This window comes from Bidens hawaiensis, unplaced genomic scaffold (assembly GCF_021521415.1).
Source record: "Bidens hawaiensis isolate Kalapana, Puna unplaced genomic scaffold, B.hawaiensis_p1.1 tig00004682_1, whole genome shotgun sequence".
In the NCBI taxonomy this organism is placed as follows: domain Eukaryota; kingdom Viridiplantae; phylum Streptophyta; class Magnoliopsida; order Asterales; family Asteraceae; genus Bidens; species Bidens hawaiensis.
Genome location: NW_027491286.1, coordinates 301,925 through 322,262, shown reverse-complemented (window position 1 = coordinate 322,262; position 20,338 = coordinate 301,925). Strand labels below are relative to the sequence as shown.

The following is a 20,338-nucleotide window of genomic DNA, read 5'->3' as shown; positions in this document are numbered from 1 at the left end:
GGTTATCAGGATTGAATGAGAATGATGAATTTCGAAAGAAATGGAATCGATGAGAATAACCGATAATATTCCTTTGAATTAGGGCGGAATAAACGCAATGTCGTATAAACAGATGGATGGAATAGTGTAGACCGTCTCTCTCTCGTAGTGCTTGATTGATGAGACAAGTATTTATAGTTTTCTCTTAATGGCCAGGATGCAAACCACCTCAAGTTCGGCTTATTTACAATTTATTAATTAATTTTAAATATTTAGTTCTTTTTCATAGCATTATATATATTAATGAAGATTATGCGCTTGTTTGGGCTCGTGAGCCGACTCGAGCTCGATAAGTAAAGCTTGAGCTCCGGCACGTTTATTAAAAATCAGCTTTTACTTTTAGGCTTGAGTTCAAGCTTAGGCTTGTTTAAGCTTGGCTCGATCTAGCTTTCTACACGAGTTAATCTCAAGTGTTCAAATGATGAGAAGAGATTAGCATCCGTGGGTGCTTATCTCACGTGCTACCCTCGACACAATAGCCCTATATGAATTGATAAAAACTGGTGTAACATAAGACTAACAAAGTATAAATACATGAGTAATAAAGTTTTCCTATATTCAAAACCATAAACAATATACTTAACCAAACCATGTGAGATGAAAAAAATGATATATGTGTTTATAAGTTCAGGATGTAGTTATAAGATTGCATCATGGAGTTGCTCACTGCAGAAAAAATTTTAGGTAGAAGCTTTAAGAAACTTCACTGGTTTGCAGGTTTTCTAAAAGGTAGCTTATATCAATGCTAATTGTAGAAATTTAATTTACTGTCAAAACCATAGGTTAAAAAATAAACGAAAGCATCAAGCATGCCCTGTTTAAGAACAATTGGTTATAGATATTTATGTTTTTGTGATAATTTATTAAGTTATAGCAACATAAGCATATATATTATGTTCAAGCTCGTCGTGTCCAAAACAGTCTTGTGTTGTGTTCGGCTTCATGTAGAATTTATGGGTTCGGGGTTCGACCCATCAACCAACCAACACAACCTGTTTAAGAAGACAAGAAGTTGACGTCAAGTTCTGTGCGGTAGAGCATGCTGGTGTGTGTATACATACACAAATTGATCCAAAAGTTTTATACAAAAATAAAATAATGAAAACCAAAGGAGATCCACAACCATCCAAAAGATGTATCAATCTCCCTCTAATTAACCTTTCATGTATATATAATAAGATAAAGATTCACTGTATGTTCAACATAGTACACCACCTTCCACCATTCTGCACCTACAAAACACATTTAGATAACATTTGTAACCATTCATAATTAAGTACAAAATCAACAGCAAACTGTAGTAGAGAACTACATAAGCACTTGTATATACTGGGCAGATGTGGTTATCAAAGAGAAAGAGAGGCACTTATGTGGTCGTGTAAACGCGTTATGTATCACATCAATATTGTGTTTCTAAAAGCAAAACACTTTAGCCCACTTAACTTCTTCACTTTGCACATGAAATCCTTGAACCATGCTTTAACTTTAGAAACATTTAATTAAATGAACTTAAATTCCATGTAAACAAAGGGTATGTTTGGCAAAACTAGCTGGTGACTGGAAGCTGGTAGCTGGAAGCTGTAGTTTTTAGATATATTTAGGTGTTTGGCAGAGTAGCTGGAGCTTTTAATAAATGTATAAAATGACCAAAATGGACATAATTAAAAAACAATAATATTAAATATACTTATTTTGGAAGGTTATTTAAGTAATTAAAATACTAAAAGCTTGTAGCTCTTTCTAAACGCTACTAGTTGGAGCTTTAAGCTTTAAGCTTTTCCTCATGACCTAAAAGCTTCAAGCTCCTTCCAACCAAACAAAGCTTTTAATTGAGTATGAGCTTTTTCTTAAAAGCTTGAAGCTTGAAGCCCCTAAAAGCTTCTAAAAGCTCCTTGCCAAACATACCCAAAAACTCAAATGTTATGGTGTTCTTTTATAGCATACAGTAGGGTCAGTCACCATTTTATCCATATGAGTATGCCATAATAAAAGTAAACAAAAATATGAAGAAATCAAATTTATTCAAATGCATTGCTGTGACTAACAATACATAAAAAGCAATTTCTTAGTGTTCATGCAGCATATAAATATGATGTATTGTTGCTTCCAGTCTCATGTTATCTTAATTTAAAAAAAAAAGCAAATTCTTCTTGTTAGTATTAATTAAAATGAAAAACTTCACTGTAAACTAATGATGTATAGTAAATAGAAAATTTCAGTTAAGTTTTAAATTAATTAAAAAATTTTCATACAACTCCAATAACTGTTTTTTTTTTGGCTACCTAAGTGAAGAAGTGATGAAAGTTGACTAGAATGAATTTCATGAGGAGATAAAACATTGCTCATGTGTTCTTCACACTTATATGGATCAAAACATACATTACGTACTGGCTGCTAGCTAAAACCAAAAGAATAAATTTGAAGCCATTTTAGACCAGGAAATCATGTCAAGAACAAACTTTAAGTCACCAAAGAAATATCTATTTTTCAAATTAAACAGCAAACTGTCTGATTCTAAATATAAGTTAACTAACAAAACTAATTGCCATTTTAAATTGTATTGAGGCCAAAACCGACTGAAAAGAAGTGTGCTAGTTTGTTTCTTAGTTTTGATATGTTCATCCGCAAGCATTGTTACCTTCTCTTAGGTTTCACAATTTTGTAAATACTAAACATCAAACAACATACCTTAAGATAATTTATCCTTATTAAACTTAAAAGCAGGACCTTGTGGGGTAACATTTAATGACATCAAACAACTCTTAATTGTGATTTTTTATTTTATTTTATAACTTACAACATGAGTTCTTAAGTATTACATAATGTGAGCTGTCGTTTCTTTCAGCGTCACTAGCTGGCTAGCATAGTTGTCAATAGCGAATAGCGGTCAATAGTGGCAATCTACATATACGCTACGTAGTGATAGCAATGAAATAGTGGGTGCTATTTGAAGTTTAGCGATAAGGTATTAGATTATTTTTTTAAGTGTTTTACATTAAAGTAAACCACCAAAATAGCGATTATAATCAATATAATCAATAAATACCACCAAAATAGCTATTATAGTCAATAAAATTCCACCAAAATAGCTAATAAAATAAATAAATAAATGCAAATGGTCGCTTTTTCTCGCTATTTCATGCTATAATGTCGCTACAGACCACTTAGCGCTAACCTGCCGCTACGTTACGCTATTTGCTATAGTTGGCAGTACGGGTACTATTGACAACTATGATCATTAGCAAAAAACTATAAGCAAAAAACATTAGGGATCAACTATATTATAAGTGAAAGTGTGCATCTTTCAAGCTAGAGGTTTAAATAGGCTTTCAAATGTAACATATTTAAGTAACCGTCTCCTAATCTATGGAAGAAATTCAGTCAAAACTTGAACAAATCACAAATGAGACAACTAATTTCATTTCTTGCACAGCCATAATATTAGATAAACATAAAATAATAATACAAGTGAGAACATTCACACAAACCTGTAACTAATCAAGATCTTCTTGTCTAGCCTGACCACCACCACCACTCCCCTGATTACCGTCTCCTGAACTGTTGTTCCCTGCTCCACTATCACTCGTCTCAGCAGACGCACCACCGTACCCTGCAAAAAACCCTGGCAGGTTTATCCTAAACCTCCTTGGTGTTGGCGGATTATCACGAGAACCTCCCGCAGACCCCGACGCCCCACCACCATCACCGCCACCAGAACCCTGTCGAGACTTACTCTCATAGTCCGGATCATCCGTGGGCAGCTCAAACCGACAAACCGGACACGAATTATGCAGCTCCAGCCACGGCAATATACAATCCGGATGGTATAAATGCTTACAAGGCAACTGCTTTGCAACCTCATCAAGCTCAAAGCTATCCTTACACACCGCGCAATCCGAGTAATCCGATTCCATCAGCTCTTTAGTGATTTTAACGTCCAGAAGGCTTTGAACCGCCGATTTCGACGCGGGAGGCGTGCCGTAGCGGTTAGGATCGTTTTCCGCAAGCTGTTGAATCAATTGTTCCAATCCAGGACCGAAAAAGTAATCACCGAAATTCGACGGAACTCGAAAGCCAGACGGATCACCGTCCGTATTGTTCTCAATAACAAATTGAATATTAGCTCCACCTGCTCGTAAAGTATTAATATAATTCTGAAGAAACGCAAACGGATTAAACTCGCCGGAATTCAGATCGGCGGGAGAAGAGGCGGAGGAGAACATGAGAGGAAGGCCGGAGGCGAACGGCGAAGCATTGTCGAAAGCGAGAAACGGGTTAGGGTTAGGGTTTTCGTATTCCTCAAGGAATTCGCCATTGCAATTAGGGCAATATAGCTCGGAATTAGGGGAAGTTGAAGGTGTGATGGTGACGGTGCAATTGCATTCATGGCAGAAGTAAAGCTGAGGGGCCGTGCCGTCGCCGCCGTAGCCGCCGCTGTTAACTGTTTGTGACATTTTTGTCGTTGTAACTTGAAGAAAGTGAAAACTGGTTTAAAGTTGAAACTTGTAAGTGTGGGTGGCATGGTGTGTAAATAAGTACCGCGTTTGTGGGCTTTTTCTTTGATTAATATGTTGTTGTAACACATTTAGGTCCATTAAAGCATCTCCGGCCATTGGTTTTTGGTGACATTGTATGAGATTTAGATTGGTTTATGGATGGACACAAACGTTTGTGTTAAGTTTGGTTTGCATTCTCAAACGTTTGGGAGGTGGGTTTATAGTGGCTCCAGAACAATCACTACACACAAATCATATATATATATACTAGATTTTATCCTCCGTATTACGGGGGTTGTTTTACATTATTCGTTTTTAATATTTATATATGTATGTTTGGATTTTAATTTTATTTATTTTAAGAAAGTTAATAATTAATATACTTGAGGTTTGATGATAAAATGGTTTCACAAATAAATGATATGTTATAATCCGGTTTAAAAGCTATCTGGGTTTGGTAATACTTGTTACCCGTTTATTTTATTTATTATAAAATTGATTCTTAATTATAAATAATATCTTTTTTTAAATAAAATAGGATATTAATTTTTAGTATATTCCAACTTTATAGGATTTTCATATCAAATATTTTATGAGATTGATTTTTAATATAATGAAATGTTATAACCCGTTTAAGAGCTATCTAGGTTTGGTGAGACGTTTACCCGTGAATTCAGGTCAAATGCGTGAGAAACCTTCATTTACAAATAAAGCCAATATGATGGCTTGAGAGAATGGTTGTTTTACATTTTTCGTTTTTTAATATTTATTTTTTGGATTTTAATTTTCTTTATTGTAATATGATGAAAGAGTTTCATAAATAAATGATATGTTATAACCCGTTTAAAAGCTTTATGGATTTGGTGACCCATGACTCGCTTATGTTTTTTACTATAAAATTGTTTATTAGTTATAAATAATATCTTTTTCTTTTTAAATTGGATATTAAATTTTAGTATATCCCTATTTTATAGGATTTTCACATCAAATAATTGATAAGATTAATTTTTAATTTAATGAGATGTTATAACCCATTTAAGAGCTATCTGGTTTTGGTAAGACCCATACTCATGAATTTGGGTTAAATCAATGAGAGGCCTCCATTTAAAAATTAAGTAATCTGATGGCTTTCATAAAAGGGGGGAGCGACCACATCGCGACATGTAGGATTTTAGGGTTTTCGTTTATACATATTATAGATATATATATATACACACACACACGTATTTATTATATTTTAATGGGGTTAGATTGGTTTATGGGTAGAGTAAAAGTGGGGATTTTTTGGTAAAAAGTTTAGAATATGATGTGGCGATGAGATGGGTGTTTGAATTGGTTTATGGGTAGGATGCTCTAATATTATCTTGTTTGAACGGTAAACGAATCTTTCAAATTGTTTGTTGGCTAAATTCATTACATCGAGATATATTCGTCTTTCAATTCATAAAAAATTCTCACTTAAGGTCAATGCCCGTGAACACTTACCTGATGGCACAATAGTGCGGTTAGATAAAACTCGTACAATTTAAGGATCCAACTAGTGAAAACCACATATTCATCTGGTCTCTCATAATCACCCTGATGTCTCTGAAACTAAATGCTAGGAGGCTGGAATCGAACTTGGGTCATATGAAACACCAAGTATGTCCTTTACCACTCCACCAACAGCTCATTGATTATTATTATTTTAATTATATTTAAGCGTGCAATATTTTGTGATGGTAATTTAATAATAACTAGTTACTTTAAATTCATACTTTGTGGTGGATGTATGACGGAAACCTGGTCGGTATTGATGATGTGTTTGAAAGGTTTCATCTGTTTGGATCAATAGTTTAACGCCCCTAGTTATTGTCTTGAAATATATAGAAGGGAGACTATAGTCAAAATATGTGTAAATCTAACTACTTATTAATATTTTTATATTAATATTTAATATGTATTCATTCATGTAGAACATTTTAGATAAACTCACACAAGTTTAACGTGTTTAGATAATTCATACACATACTAAAGAATTGTCATACACAATACATACATTGTGAAATAGTTTCTTCCATTTATTTACTTGTACGGTGTTATAAATATAACTAGGACTTACTAGTAGCTATAGAAAGGTTTGATCTTTTTAGCAACGTTTTAGATGATGGAGAAATTCCACTTGAAATAAGCAAACAATATGGTTCAAAACAGTTTCGAAAATGTTGATAAAAAAATATAATATGATTACACATATCATGTCTTGTAGTGTGATCATATTGAGATTTTGTCTAAAGTTCTAATTAAACTATTTGTCTTCACTATTTCTAGACGGGTAACATTAATGGTTTGAAAATAAAGTTGGTTTATTTTTAGTGTTAAAGTCACCCCTGTCTTTACATGAGAGTATTTTTTGTTACTCCGTCATCTTTTTAGTTTTGAAATTGTGATCACTCATGAAAGTTTACAATCGAAGATGGTCTAGCAGTAATAGGCAACCGTTACGTTTAATCAAACATGTGAAATAACATCAAATCCAAGTGCCGAGATATGATCGGTGTTGCTCAATCGTATTAGCAACTCTCTCTTTGATAGACGACAACAAAAAGAAAACATATAATACCTAACAAGCCTTTTATATATAAAGTACTAGGAGAACAAGTAATATAGAGACTTCCTAACATGTCACCCATCCTGATACTATTTGTAACACCCCAACCTGGAACAGGCTGACGTGTCACTATTACAGATATCAAATCAAAGCCATAATCCAAGTTACAATAAATCAAAGCAACCTAAGTCATATTATTAAACCACAATGAATTAACTTTTAAAATCTTGAACGTCATTATTCTCTCTCATCACTAATTCCCATGATTTCCCGAATTACATATGAACAAATAAGAAAAACACAGAAAAAGAAAACACGGTTGAGCCAAAAATTGCCCAGTAACGGAAAGAACAATAGTAATGACGATAAGACGAATGAACGGAAGCAAAATAACCAAAATCTATTATAACGAAAATAAATATCATACTGAAATCTGATACTTTTAGAACATGTGACAATATCATACCAGAACAAAAACTGATACTAAACGTATTACTAAACATATAACAGTGACTGACTTACACGACAAGTGATGCTGATAAAATAAGTCGCGTAATGAAAGGAGTACCCAGAGCCGAACATATAACATATAACTTGTAACATATAACGTGTGACGTGTAACATATAACATGTGACGTATAACGTGTAACATATAATTGAACTAGGATCGATCCATACGCCCCTAAACGGCCAAAGTACTACCAAAGTACTAGTTAGAGACACCGTGAACTTTTAAAACACACTGTCACGAAAAGTGTTGTGCTCGGGTAACGGAGTACTAAACCTGAAAGGTATTATAACTACTTATAACATATAGCATATTAATAGAATTCCGTATTATTATCCATAAGAACATGCAACAATAAGTACGAGTTTATAAAATGTATTGCATGCTACAAATCTTTCTAACCAAACTAGTAACCAAAACGGATAGCTGAACAAAACGAGATAAAAAGTTGACGACGTATAAAATGTCCAAAGACCAAATGGGTCGTATCGATAGAGACAACTTGGTGGTACTAACATATAAAATACCGAAAGTCCGTACTACAAAGTAACGGATTAAAATTTATGCTATGAATAAACAAAAACAGAATCCGTACTACGAAGTAACGAAATAAAGCTAATACTATGAGTAAAAGAAAACAGAATCTGTACCTTAGTTAGCCGAACAAAAGTAAGCAAAGTCAATTAAAACTCTAAGTTGTCCGAAAGTCGTATGATAACCTATGTTTTGGTTACAACTTGAATTAGATATACGAAAAGATGCAACTTGCATATATAGCCCGATTCATTGATTTTCCCCGCGACAGACATGTTTCTGATTTATTGTTAAAAGCAAATGTCTTATGCCCGTGTAACAATTATCCTAGAACGTTTAAGTCTCCAAAAGACAAGTAATTATAAACCTTTAGTTATTTGTTATAAAAGAGTAAACATAAAAATGAAATCACTTCCAAATGACCTTTCGAAAGACCCACTAAGTATTTATTTAGTTAATCGTTCTTAATTTAATATCCTAACTTTTCTATAGTTACAATTACTACTTATGTTATGGTTCTAAGATTTAAGAGAAAAAAAAACATGGTTAGGAGATTTGGATGTAGCTCCATGAGTTAGTCACATAAAATGAGAGTCTGCAACTATATGATTTATCATAAGGTTCATATGTTAACTATAACCCTAATTCTAAGTTTATTGCTTTCATCATGCTGATTTTAGTGCCCATATCCAAGCGTTAATAATCAGGACCCAGAACGAACGAGCATAAATTTCTTATGTTTATATATCATTCCTATGTTTAACATCAAAAGTTTCCGAATACAAATCCCTAGTTAAATGAGATTTTTTTTTTTTGTCCTCGTAACGAATCAATGAACCCACCCCCATACTAGAACACGTTAAAAACATATACAGACCAAAGCCGGAGGATCAGAAATATTACCTCACTGGCCGAATAATTATAAAAGAGAGCACGGGTGGTGAGCAATGGCGACGGTACGCGTCGGTTGTGACAAACGTGGCGGAGAGAGACACGGTGACAGATCGGTTGTCGGCTTTCCGGCGATTTACAGCGGTGGTAATGGTTGTGGCCGACGACTAGTTGTGGCGGTGCTCGAACGGTGACAGAGGGCAGCGGTAAAGATCGGTGGTGATTTACGACGGGTTTCAATCGGCGGCGGTAGCTCCAACTGAGGCGGAGGTGAAGCTAAGGCGGCGATTTGCATGGCGGTGGCGAAGTCGGCATAAAAAAACAGAGGTTTAGGATTTTTTTTCATTGTAGCGATTAACAACGATGTATTTAAACTAATGTTATCTACCAAATTCTCGCTTCAGCTTGTTAGGATTAGATTTGATTTAGGCCAATGATTTAGGAACTGAACTTCGAACCTGTCTTCAAATTAAGTTTCATGATATGACAAAAGTAGTCCTTCTACCTATTTCTTAAGAAATCATATTATTTGCAAAATAACCTTATACTTAATAGCTAACTTAGGTAGTGTTTGTTTTTGCTTAAAACATCTGCAGGAAGCTTACGTCTACGAGCGCGCAGACATAAGCTTTTGAAGACTGTTTGTTTTTATTTTAAATAAGATCTGCAAACTGCTTTTATGGTCTTAAAAAAAGTTATTGTTTAACTTCTTCACACATCTTCACACTTCTTAACATCCTACCAACACCCAATGTCCAACACCACCACCACCCATCGTGCGCCGCCACCACCACCACCCACCGTCCGCCACCATCACCGTCCATCACCACCACCACCCACCGTCCGCCACCACCACCACCCACCACTACCACCATCCATCACCACCACCACCCACCCGTCGGCCACAACCATCGTCCACTACCACCATCCACCGCCCGCCACCACCACCTACCATCCAACACCAACACCGTCCATCACCCGCCACCCATCTCCACCGTCTATCACCGCCGCCACCACCACCCTGTCGGCCACAACCATCGTCCAATGCTACCACCACCCACCGTCTGCCACCACCACCCACCACCACCACCTACCATCCGCCACCAACACCGTCCACCACCCACCACCATCACCGTCCATCACCACCACCACCCATCGTCCGCCACCACCACCGTCCACCGCCCACCACCAACTATTTTACTAGTCTACAGACGTTAAATGAATTATATTTACTGTTATATGTATGATAGGTAACTAATTTTCAGCTTATGCAGACGATACCCAGTTTATAAAACAAACAGTATTATATTTTCATATTACAGACCTTCAGACCACATCTTTAGTTGCAGACATGAAATCAAATGAAATCAGATTGCAGACAGTTTTTGTCTTAAAAAACAAACAACACCTTAACTTACCCATGGACTTATTATCATTATTATTTTATTGTTTCAAAATTTTCGCATGTTACACTATTTGAACCTAAGCAGTTTATAAAACAAACAGTATTATATTTTCAGATTACAGACCTTCAGACCACATCTTCAGTTGCAGACATGAAATCAAATGAAATCAGATTGCAGACAGTTTTTGTCTTAAAAAACAAACAACACCTTAACTTACCCATGGACTTATTATCATTATTATTTTATTGTTTCAAAATTTTCGCATGTTACACTATTTGAACCTAAGCAGTTTATAAAACAAACAGTATTATATTTTCAGATTACAGACCTTCAGACCACATCTTCAGTTGCAGACATGAAATCAAATGAAATCAGATTGCAGACAGTTTTTGTCTTAAAAAACAAACAACACCTTAACTTACCCATGGACTTATTATCATTATTATTTTATTGTTTCAAAATTTTCGCATGTTACACTATTTGAACCTAAGCAGTTTATAAAACAAACAGTATTATATTTTCAGATTACAGACCTTCAGACCACATCTTCAGTTGCAGACATGAAATCAAATGAAATCAGATTGTAGACAGTTTTTGTCTTAAAAAACAAACAGCACCTTAACTTACCCAAGGACTTATTATCATTATTATTTTATTGTTTCAAAATTTTCGCATGTTACACTATTTGAACCTAAGCATGTTTAATTGTGGAGCTTTATCTGTTCCACGGCCAACTAAGGCCAAAACATGTTGGTGACTTAAGAGGCATGATATTCTTTATGAATAAAAAAAATTCTCATGTATACGACCAATGTGGGACTGGCATAGGATGCTATAATAGGTCATGCTAATCATCTCTATGTCGTTACAATCACTCGCGAGGGCTCATCGTCCCCGATGAGGTTCATCTCGCTATCCCAAACAGATCAGAAATGGCTTTAATAACATTTGTGTCATCCGATCCCTCATACGACCAATATTATTAAACTTGCCCATGATGGGTTGTTCATCCAGGGTATCACTAATTTGTTTTTGGTTGCATAGGAGGAGAGTCAGGAGACTTCTTAGGAGGTCCACCCATATTGGTATTACTTAAACATGAGCATGCTTAACTATGGAGTCTTCGTATGCTTCACAGCCAACTAAGCCCAAAATGCGTTAGTGATTTATAAGAAGCAAAATATTCTTTATGAACCAAAAACCCCCTATATACATGTTTAACGTGGGATTTACCTAGGGTGTTACAATAGGCCATCTTTATTTTCTTTGCATCATTACTAGTTGTGCAAACATAAAAGTGTGAAGCATGACTATAACATAAAAGTTCAATATTTTATTAATATCCAGAGACCCGAAAACATAAGAGGTTAGGTTTACAATACGAATATGAATAAAAAATAACCCGAAAATAAGAAATTTCACATATTCCTAAACATTTAAAGAAACAAAACACTAATCTACCTATTACAATAAAGTAGAATAAATGTGGACATTTGTCATGTTTTGGTTATTTCTCACAATTTTTTCCCTCCAAAACTAATATACCCCAATATATGTAATAAATCAATAATTATTTACTTTCATTTTACACTATATTTATATAGTATCTATATATTTTTATAAATATAAATATTATCATATTATTTTACTACATATTTCAAAATACTTGGTGAATTTCAAAAACTAACAACAAATCATGTTTCTCAAATGAATATTGTTTCAGGTTTTTTATGGAACTTAAATTTGATATTATGGATCAAAAGTTGGTAAATAGATTATCTGGTACAAGTTAACTACATTTAGGTCAGAATTTGTTACGGGTCAAAAATAAAAATTTTAAGTATTTTTAAAAGTTTAAGAATGTAAAATAGATTATCGTCAAATTTGCAATGGGTTCAAAGTGTTGACTTTAAAATGTCAAAATTATGAAAGTTAGAATTTTAAACATGATTCGGGTTTCAAATTTATTTTTAAAGGCATTTTTTAAAATAATCAAAAGGTTCAGGATTTGGCAAATTGACTATTTTCCCCTCAACTATTAAAATGTAAGAAAAGATTACGAAAACTTTCGACATAACACCCCCATGCCTATTAATGCTTCTAACTTTTATCAATTTTGAAATATTTATGTCAACATTAATTTTTCCTTCAATGGTGATCAGAACGTTGTATGGGAAGCATATTATGAAAAACTATGCTCAAATGAAACAAAATATCACAAAATTAGATGGGTTAACATGTTATTTTTTATGTTGTCATTATGACAAAGTCAATAAGCCCTCTGAAACTTATCAAAATCTTTTTCATGATGTGGCTCAGAAAAACATAGCTCTTAAAGAACATCCATTGTTACAATTTAATGTTCTACTTTCCTTTAATGAGTGGTAAATTGATAAATATATCAATAAAGGTAACGCTCCTTTAGTATTTAGACTGAGTGGTTAGAACTACTATCGTATGAGAAACTTTATTTATGAAATTGGTTCATAACCAAAAGTCTTTCAATTATACATATATGGCACCGAGAATGAATTTTTCAATAGAAATAAATATTCTCGGGTACATTTTTGCACGAGTATTTTTTTATTAAGTTCATTTAAAAAAATATTTTGTGATGTAAATAAAATCAATTTATGTACACATTGTATAGATACAAACATAGATGTAATATATTTTTTTTATATACGTTATGTAATTATTTGTTTTACTTATAATTTTATAATTATAATTTGAATTATTCCGTGTGTGACACGGGCTCTAAAATTAGTTAATTTATAATTTCAAAATACCACAATTAATCAGGTGAAAGCACAAAACTTTTCCCTCCTCCTTCACTCACATACCTATGGCGAGAGGCGGGAACTCGAAAACCGGCCGGTCCACGGCGGAGCCAACAAATCCGGAAGCAGAAGAGCGTAAAAGACTGAGTAAACTCGCATTTTCAAACAACCTACTCTCCGAACCTCCGTCAAAAGCCTCATCGCTAGCTCTAAACCCTTCCAAAACAGTCACCAAACACCACGGCAGAGACATACTCCGCAAATCGAACCGGAAGAACCGGTTCCTGTTCTCTTTCCCCGGTTTACTTGCTCCGGTTTCCGGTGGTAAGATTGGCGAGCTCAAAGATCTCGGATCCAAAAACCCTATCCTGTACCTCGAATTCCCTCAGGTGTGTTTGAAATTGTAATTAATTGTTTTTGTTTATGATTTATAGTAATTGAATTGGATTAAGCTAGGGCTTGATTGATGTGATACATGTAATTTGATGTGATTGAGTTCCATTTCCAATTATGTTAGGGCTTTTATTTAGGGCTTGATAGTTTATCTAATTGGGGATGAATTAGGAGATTATATGAACTATGGGTGTAGACGAGCCGAGTCCTAGCCCGAGCATGTTAGGCTCGATATCGGCTTGTTTTAACTGAAGACGGCTCGAGCTCGGCTCATTTGGAGCTGTATTTCTAAAGCTCAAGCTCGCCTTGTGAGTAGTTTGTCAAGCTCGGGCTCGGCTTGTTTATTATTTATTAATTATTTAATTATCTTATATATATGTTTTACAGTTATTTACTTATATATTTATCTATATAGTTTTTATATATAACCTTATAATATATTTTTTTAATTTTAGTTATTTTAATCATGCGTTTATATATCATAAAATGTTATTATAAAAGTATATTAAATTTAAAAAATATAAAAAAAGCTCATTTAGGCTTGATTGAGTGCATGATTGAGTGCTATGATTGAGTGCATCAATCAGCCGGTGTCCCGATGATTGAGTGCTATGTGCCTTATGTCCAAGGCTTGATGCAAAACTACTATCGAGCCGGGGGTCTCATCGGAAGCAGCCTCTCTATCCCTATGGGGTAGAGGTAAGGTTGTCTACATCTTACCCTCCTCAGACCCTACCATAGCATTGCTATTGGTGGGATATACTGAGTACGATGATATAAAAAGCTCATTTAGGCTCGCGATCCTGCTTGAGCTCGATATGTGAAGCTTGGGCTCGAGCTCGTTTATTACATAAGCTTTTATAAAAGCTCGAGCCGATCTCAAGTAGCTAACGAGCGGCTCGGCTCATTTACACTGCTCGAGAGCTCGATATGAACAAAGCTTGACTGTCTAGAGATTTTCATTGCTAATTGTGGTTTGTTTTATATAGTTAGTGATCACTGGAGCATATGCTTGAATAATGAACTGATTGCTACTTATGTGTGTAGGGTAGAATGAAGCTGTTTGGGACAATTCTTTATCCCAAAAACAGGTACTTAACTTTGCAGTTCTCTAAAGGCGGGAAGAACGTGATGTGTGAAGATTACTTTGATAACATGGTTAGTAGTTGCATATTATCTTGTTCTACTCATTTGTTGCGTTGAATGTTCATTATTATTCGACCTTAAAAGGTGTATTAATGTTTTCCATTTTTTTTAAAATATGTGAATAGTTGAATATCAGTTGTTATTCAAATGTAAGGTTTTGTGTAGTTGTTTTGACATTTTACTTTTACAGATTGTGTTTTCTGATGCATGGTGGATTGGAAACAAGGAAGAGAATCCTGAAGAAATCCAGCTCAGCTTAAACATGAATACCGTCAGTGTTCCTGACTTCCTGTGAAATAGTTACATTTATTCTCTTGTTAATTGCTAACACCAGTTGTTACTTTTTCTTGTTACACTTTCTGCTTTATCCTTTTTAGACATAATGTTGAGGTATTTCATCTGGTTACAGGGGCAACAAACTGAGCATGATTTTCAAGGTGGTGCAGGTTCAACAAGTGAAAGAGTTCATAAAGTAAACCAAAGTCGAGGAACTGAAGTCAAACATCAGTCTCCTACACGCGAACCAGAAACTGAATCTGACTGTGAAAGTGATCCAAAAGAATTGATTCAAACACCTACACCTGCAACTGCAACTAGGCATTCCACAAGAACTTCTGGAAAATCATATAAGTAATTATCTTTATTTTAAGTTTGGATAGTTTTTGTGTTTGTGCATAATAATACTAAGGATCTTTTGTGGTATAGGTTTGCAGAATCTTCTTCTGCAGATGATGCATTTGACTTGGATGATAACATTGAATCTTCCGATGATGAAGATAAAGAAGTTGGTGCTAGTTTAGTCAGGTTTTTTTCTGAAAACATTTGATACTTATGCTATTGATTTCAACTTATATAACCTCTGTTGATATTAGTGTATTGGTGATAATGATATATTGGGTGTGTTTGGATGTGCGTTTTGAAACTAATCATGTAATGGTCACAATAAAACAATTAGCTGTAAAATATGATGTAGGATATAGCGTTACTGAGGTGGGTTTACCTTTGAAGTTGCATTAATAAGTTAAATTAAGCATATGGCTGATGATGATTTACAATGATTAAAAGGGACATATATATGTATTGTTGAGGTGTTCAAGTTTAAAATGATTGTTTTTTATAATAAGATACGTTCGTGTATGGCCAATTCTAAATATTTCAAGATGATGAAAAGGGACATTTTCAAATATTGTTGAAGTATTTCAGTTTGAATATGCTTTAAAAAAATCAAATATAACGTCTTTTATGTAAAGCTTATTGTATAGAGAGTTCCAATAATTATTTCGTGTAGCATTATTAAGAAATAAAATGTGAGTTAAAAGAGGGGGGCAAATAAGTAATCTTTGTTTTTCATAAATAAACAAATATTGGTGATGTAGGATTGAAACTGATTATCCAAAACTGATAATTGTAATTATAACTAGATTCCCTTTATCCAAAGTTCCAAACACTAAAAACTGATTATTACGACTTCAAGTTGCAGTAATCCAATAATAAGTTTTAAAACACACATCCAATGATCCAAACATCCCCATTGTTAATTGTTTTATGTAGACTTTAGTAACCCTATGTCCTTGCTATAATTTCATTTTTATATTTTGTCTGTGAGGTCATCTAATATTTTTTTTCAATGTCAGTGACACCAATGATGCAACCAAAACAGAAGTGACCAAAGTTTCTGAAAAAGTTCCAGAAATTAACAAATCAGCAACAAAATCGAAAGATGGTTCTCATAGTAATCAAAATACTCTTGTGCAGGCCACTATTTCCACATTATTTAAGAAAAAAGAGGAAAAGGTCAGGGCGTAAATTTTGATATCTTATTACTTGCCTTCAATACAAAATTGAACATATACCTTGATAAAATGTTAGTTTTCAATGACCTATCTCAATAAGCTTATGGTGTTTACAGATGGCAACAAACACACCAGCTCATCCATCCTCATCAAAAGGTTTATTTGTTCTCTATATTTTTGCTCAATTTGGATCTACGACTATTAAACTGGTTATGAAATTAGTCACTAAAGTTCTTATTTTTGTTCTAGTTTCTAGAAAAAGATCGCAGGAGCCATCTTTGGAAGATAAGGTCGACCAAAGTAAAGTGAGAACCATCTCTCTGTCTCTCTCTCCACATCTTATGAAACTATTAATTGCAAGTGGCGGTTTCAAATCACTTATGAACTTGTTGATTTGGCTGTGTTTTTATCTCAAATGGGTCAAAGAAGTTGAATAAAAAGAGTTAGTTAAAAAGGGACGAGTCAAACGGTTCAAAGATCTATATTACTACTGCAATAATGCTGTTTTTGTAATCATAATCAACACTTCAGAGTTTAGATATATTAAAAGCAGACAGAAGATTGTTGGCCGGTCAACCTAACCGACCCATACTAAAAGCACCCTTTTCAGCATGTTACCTGACCCGTCCATTTGACCACCTTTACTCCACATACATAAATGAGTTAACAATTGTTTTTGCAGGCAAGAACACCAAGACAAAAGGGAAAAGCAGTTAAAAAAGGAAAACCTGGTATTTTGTCTCTCCCTCACTGACCCTTTTATGATATAAGAGTAAATTACAAATTTCATTCTTTATGTATATACCCCATTGTGCGCTGGATCCTTAATGTTTACTAACCACACTAGACATCTCTCATGTAAACAGTTTGTTACAAATTACATCATTTACACTAACAATCGGTATTTTTCTCATTAAATACTGGCATTTGAGTTGCACATGAGCGTATTAACGTAAATTTTCCACCCCTTTAAATTTCAATTGCAAATAAAGGATGAAATTTGTAATTTATCTTAACTATATAAAAAAAATGTTCTTATTAAGTTTTTTAATCACTTTATCTGTATGTTTATTGTAAATTATGTTTATTTTTTATATATAATATGTTTATTCATTTTTTACATTCCTCAATATGCAATCTTGTTTTAAAAATACTATTTTTTTTATACTGTTAAAGTAAATTACAAATTTGATCTGTTATCCTTTATGTGCAATTGATATTAAAATTTAAAAGGGGAAGGTAATTTAGTGAATACTTAATACCTCTATGTGCATGTCACATGCCTGTATTTAACAATAAAAACTAATGATCGTTGGTGTGAAGGATATAATTTGTAACAAACTGATTACCCTAGGGATGTCTAGTGTAGTTACTAGTTAGTAAACATTAAGGACCGAGCACACAACATAAAGGATGAAATTTATAATTTACTCAAGGTATAAAGATAATATTTATTACCTTTTGCTACTATTTTTATCGTGTCTTAGATTTCAAGAATATTCCATTTTGATATGCATGTATATTTGGATGTCTAGTTGTCTACCAAACATAAATAGATAAGAGATGAACTTATTCATAATTCTTAAAACAAGGGACCATAATATAGAGGGGTGTTTGGATAAATGGATATGCATTTTGAAAAATGTGACATTGAATAATTAACTGTAATAAAATGAACTTAGTCCTAAGTTTAATTTCTTGATATGCTTCTCAGCTGCAGCTACAAAATCTACCCCAAGGAAGAAAAAGCCCAAGGTAACTAACTACTATATATCATGGCGACATCTTTACTTAATTTGCTTATAAAGTTTATTTATTTTCTCTTAATTACTTAAATTTTTCGACTTCTTTACCTAATTTTTCCAAAATTTTTCTATATCTATCCGCCGCGTAGCCGTATTTGTAGATATTTGTTTGACAAAGTGCTTTTTTTTTAATACAGATTTCTGATGATGAAGCTGAAGAGATATCAGATGATTCATCAAAGGTAAGATGTCACAGCGATAACACCTAGAGTTTTTAATTATTGGAATTCCATGATCATATTTGAGATCTGATTTTTTGTGTAATAACACCTATTTGATGAAATAATTTGCATTTAAACATTATGGCGCAACTGCCAAATGTATGTGTTATATCACAACAAAAACGTTTTTCAACCCCCTTTTTGAATTTTATAAATGAATAATGTTGTGTATATGATTATGTAAACTATATTATTATAATCAATAACATAGCCTAAATGGACTTGTAAACGTGCCAAAGGTTGCAACAAATAGTTTTCATGATGAAATGATATGTGCAGGATTCAACTGATGAAGATTGGGGTGCTTAATCCACTTCAAGAAGAGGTTTCGTTGTAGTTTAAATTTTTTTAAGTTCTTCCTTCATTTATCAAGTTTTGATTTTTCACAACAGAAAATGCAGGGAGATGAATATATGGTCAAATTAAGTGTGTGTATGGATAGTTAACGGTATTTGAATATTAGCCATGCCTGTTTTCTAATAATATTCAAGTACATTAGATGAATTAATGGGTGAGCATAAATTGACCTTGGCGGTTTAATGGTCATGCACACGGTTTCAAACCGGTAGCACACCGTTTGGTCTTTAATACACGTGTACATGTATGATTGATTGATTGGGGTAGATCTGGTACAGTAGAAACTTTATAAAATAATACACTTGGGACTATCAAAATTTATTAATTAAAAGAGTTATTAATTAATCGATAAATTAATAATTAATAATTTATATATTAATTAATATTTTATTAATTTATAGTAGAATGTTCTGACTCACTCAGAAGAAAATGTAGCTGCACAGTTGTTGACTGATGAAGAAATTATTGAAAGCGTTATTGGAATTAATAAAGATGATATCGATGAAGAAGATGATGAAAGTTCTACAATGGAGCCCCTTCGCGAAACGAAGTTATTAAAGCGGCAATCACATTGAACAATTTCTTGTTGAGCTATGAGAAAACAACACCAGAAGTTCTTACCATGCTAAGGAAAATTAGAGACGAGATTCAAGGGGAAATTGTTTTCAACAAAAAACAAAAGACAATTGAGTCATTTTTTAAAAAACATTCATAAATCATTCATGTAATATGCTATATATAAGGAATTATTAATTTATATTTTATATGGGGTCTAAAGAAATTATCAAAAATGTATTATCTTATAATTTTAGCGAATTATTAATTTAGCACCCTATCCCCGAGTCGGGACCGACAAAAAATATTATCTTAGAGAGTTTATTAAATAATCGAGTATTAATTTATCGAGTTTCTACTGTATATGCTTTTATGTGGGTAGTGTGAAAAGCATCAGATTAATTATCTAAAACTATAGTAATTATTATTACGTTATGAACTCTAACTAACGTAATTATAATTTCCTTAGTTCAATTTTGATGTAGAGTGATTATGAACATGTCATCATGTGTGTTTGCTTATTCACTTTGTACGCTTTGCACGATTAAACAACATTTGTATTTGATCTTTATAAAAAGCAACAATTTGAGAAGATAAAGAAACATATCTCCAAACTCCAAGCCGTTAAGATTGGACCATCACATTGATGAAGTGCTAAAACTATGTGGCCCACCCAATCGGCCAGTTTGGCTTGTTTTTCTAAAGCTACATTCATGATTCATATGCCTTCTCTTTTAGGTTGATGCTCATGTGATTTCCTCTTTCACACAATGTACTAGCTATCAGTTAGTCATTTGATATGAACGTGCATAGTATTTTATGAA

General features: G+C 33.5%; 2 protein-coding genes across 2 annotated transcripts; one reads left to right on the top strand and one right to left on the bottom strand.

Moving 5' to 3' along the window:
- Positions 1 to 1,189: 1,189 nt before the first annotated feature.
- On the bottom strand, positions 1,190 to 4,493 carry LOC143627412 (E3 ubiquitin-protein ligase RING1-like). Its single transcript, XM_077097240.1, has 2 exons — positions 3,528 to 4,493; positions 1,190 to 1,271 (listed from the first exon to the last, which is right to left on the bottom strand). The coding sequence occupies exon 1, from the start codon at positions 4,491 to 4,493 to the stop codon at positions 3,534 to 3,536; it is 960 nt and encodes a 319-aa protein (XP_076953355.1). The 3' UTR covers positions 1,190 to 1,271; positions 3,528 to 3,533.
- Positions 4,494 to 13,294: 8,801 nt separating this feature from the next.
- LOC143627454 (DNA-binding protein RHL1-like) lies at positions 13,295 to 18,911 on the top strand. The gene is made up of 12 exons (XM_077097273.1): positions 13,295 to 13,633; positions 14,685 to 14,795; positions 14,974 to 15,060; positions 15,193 to 15,413; positions 15,489 to 15,587; positions 16,418 to 16,577; positions 16,693 to 16,732; positions 16,826 to 16,881; positions 17,259 to 17,307; positions 18,291 to 18,331; positions 18,519 to 18,563; positions 18,882 to 18,911. The coding sequence occupies exons 1-12, from the start codon at positions 13,310 to 13,312 to the stop codon at positions 18,909 to 18,911; spliced, it is 1,263 nt and encodes a 420-aa protein (XP_076953388.1). The 5' UTR covers positions 13,295 to 13,309.
- Positions 18,912 to 20,338: the final 1,427 nt, after the last annotated feature.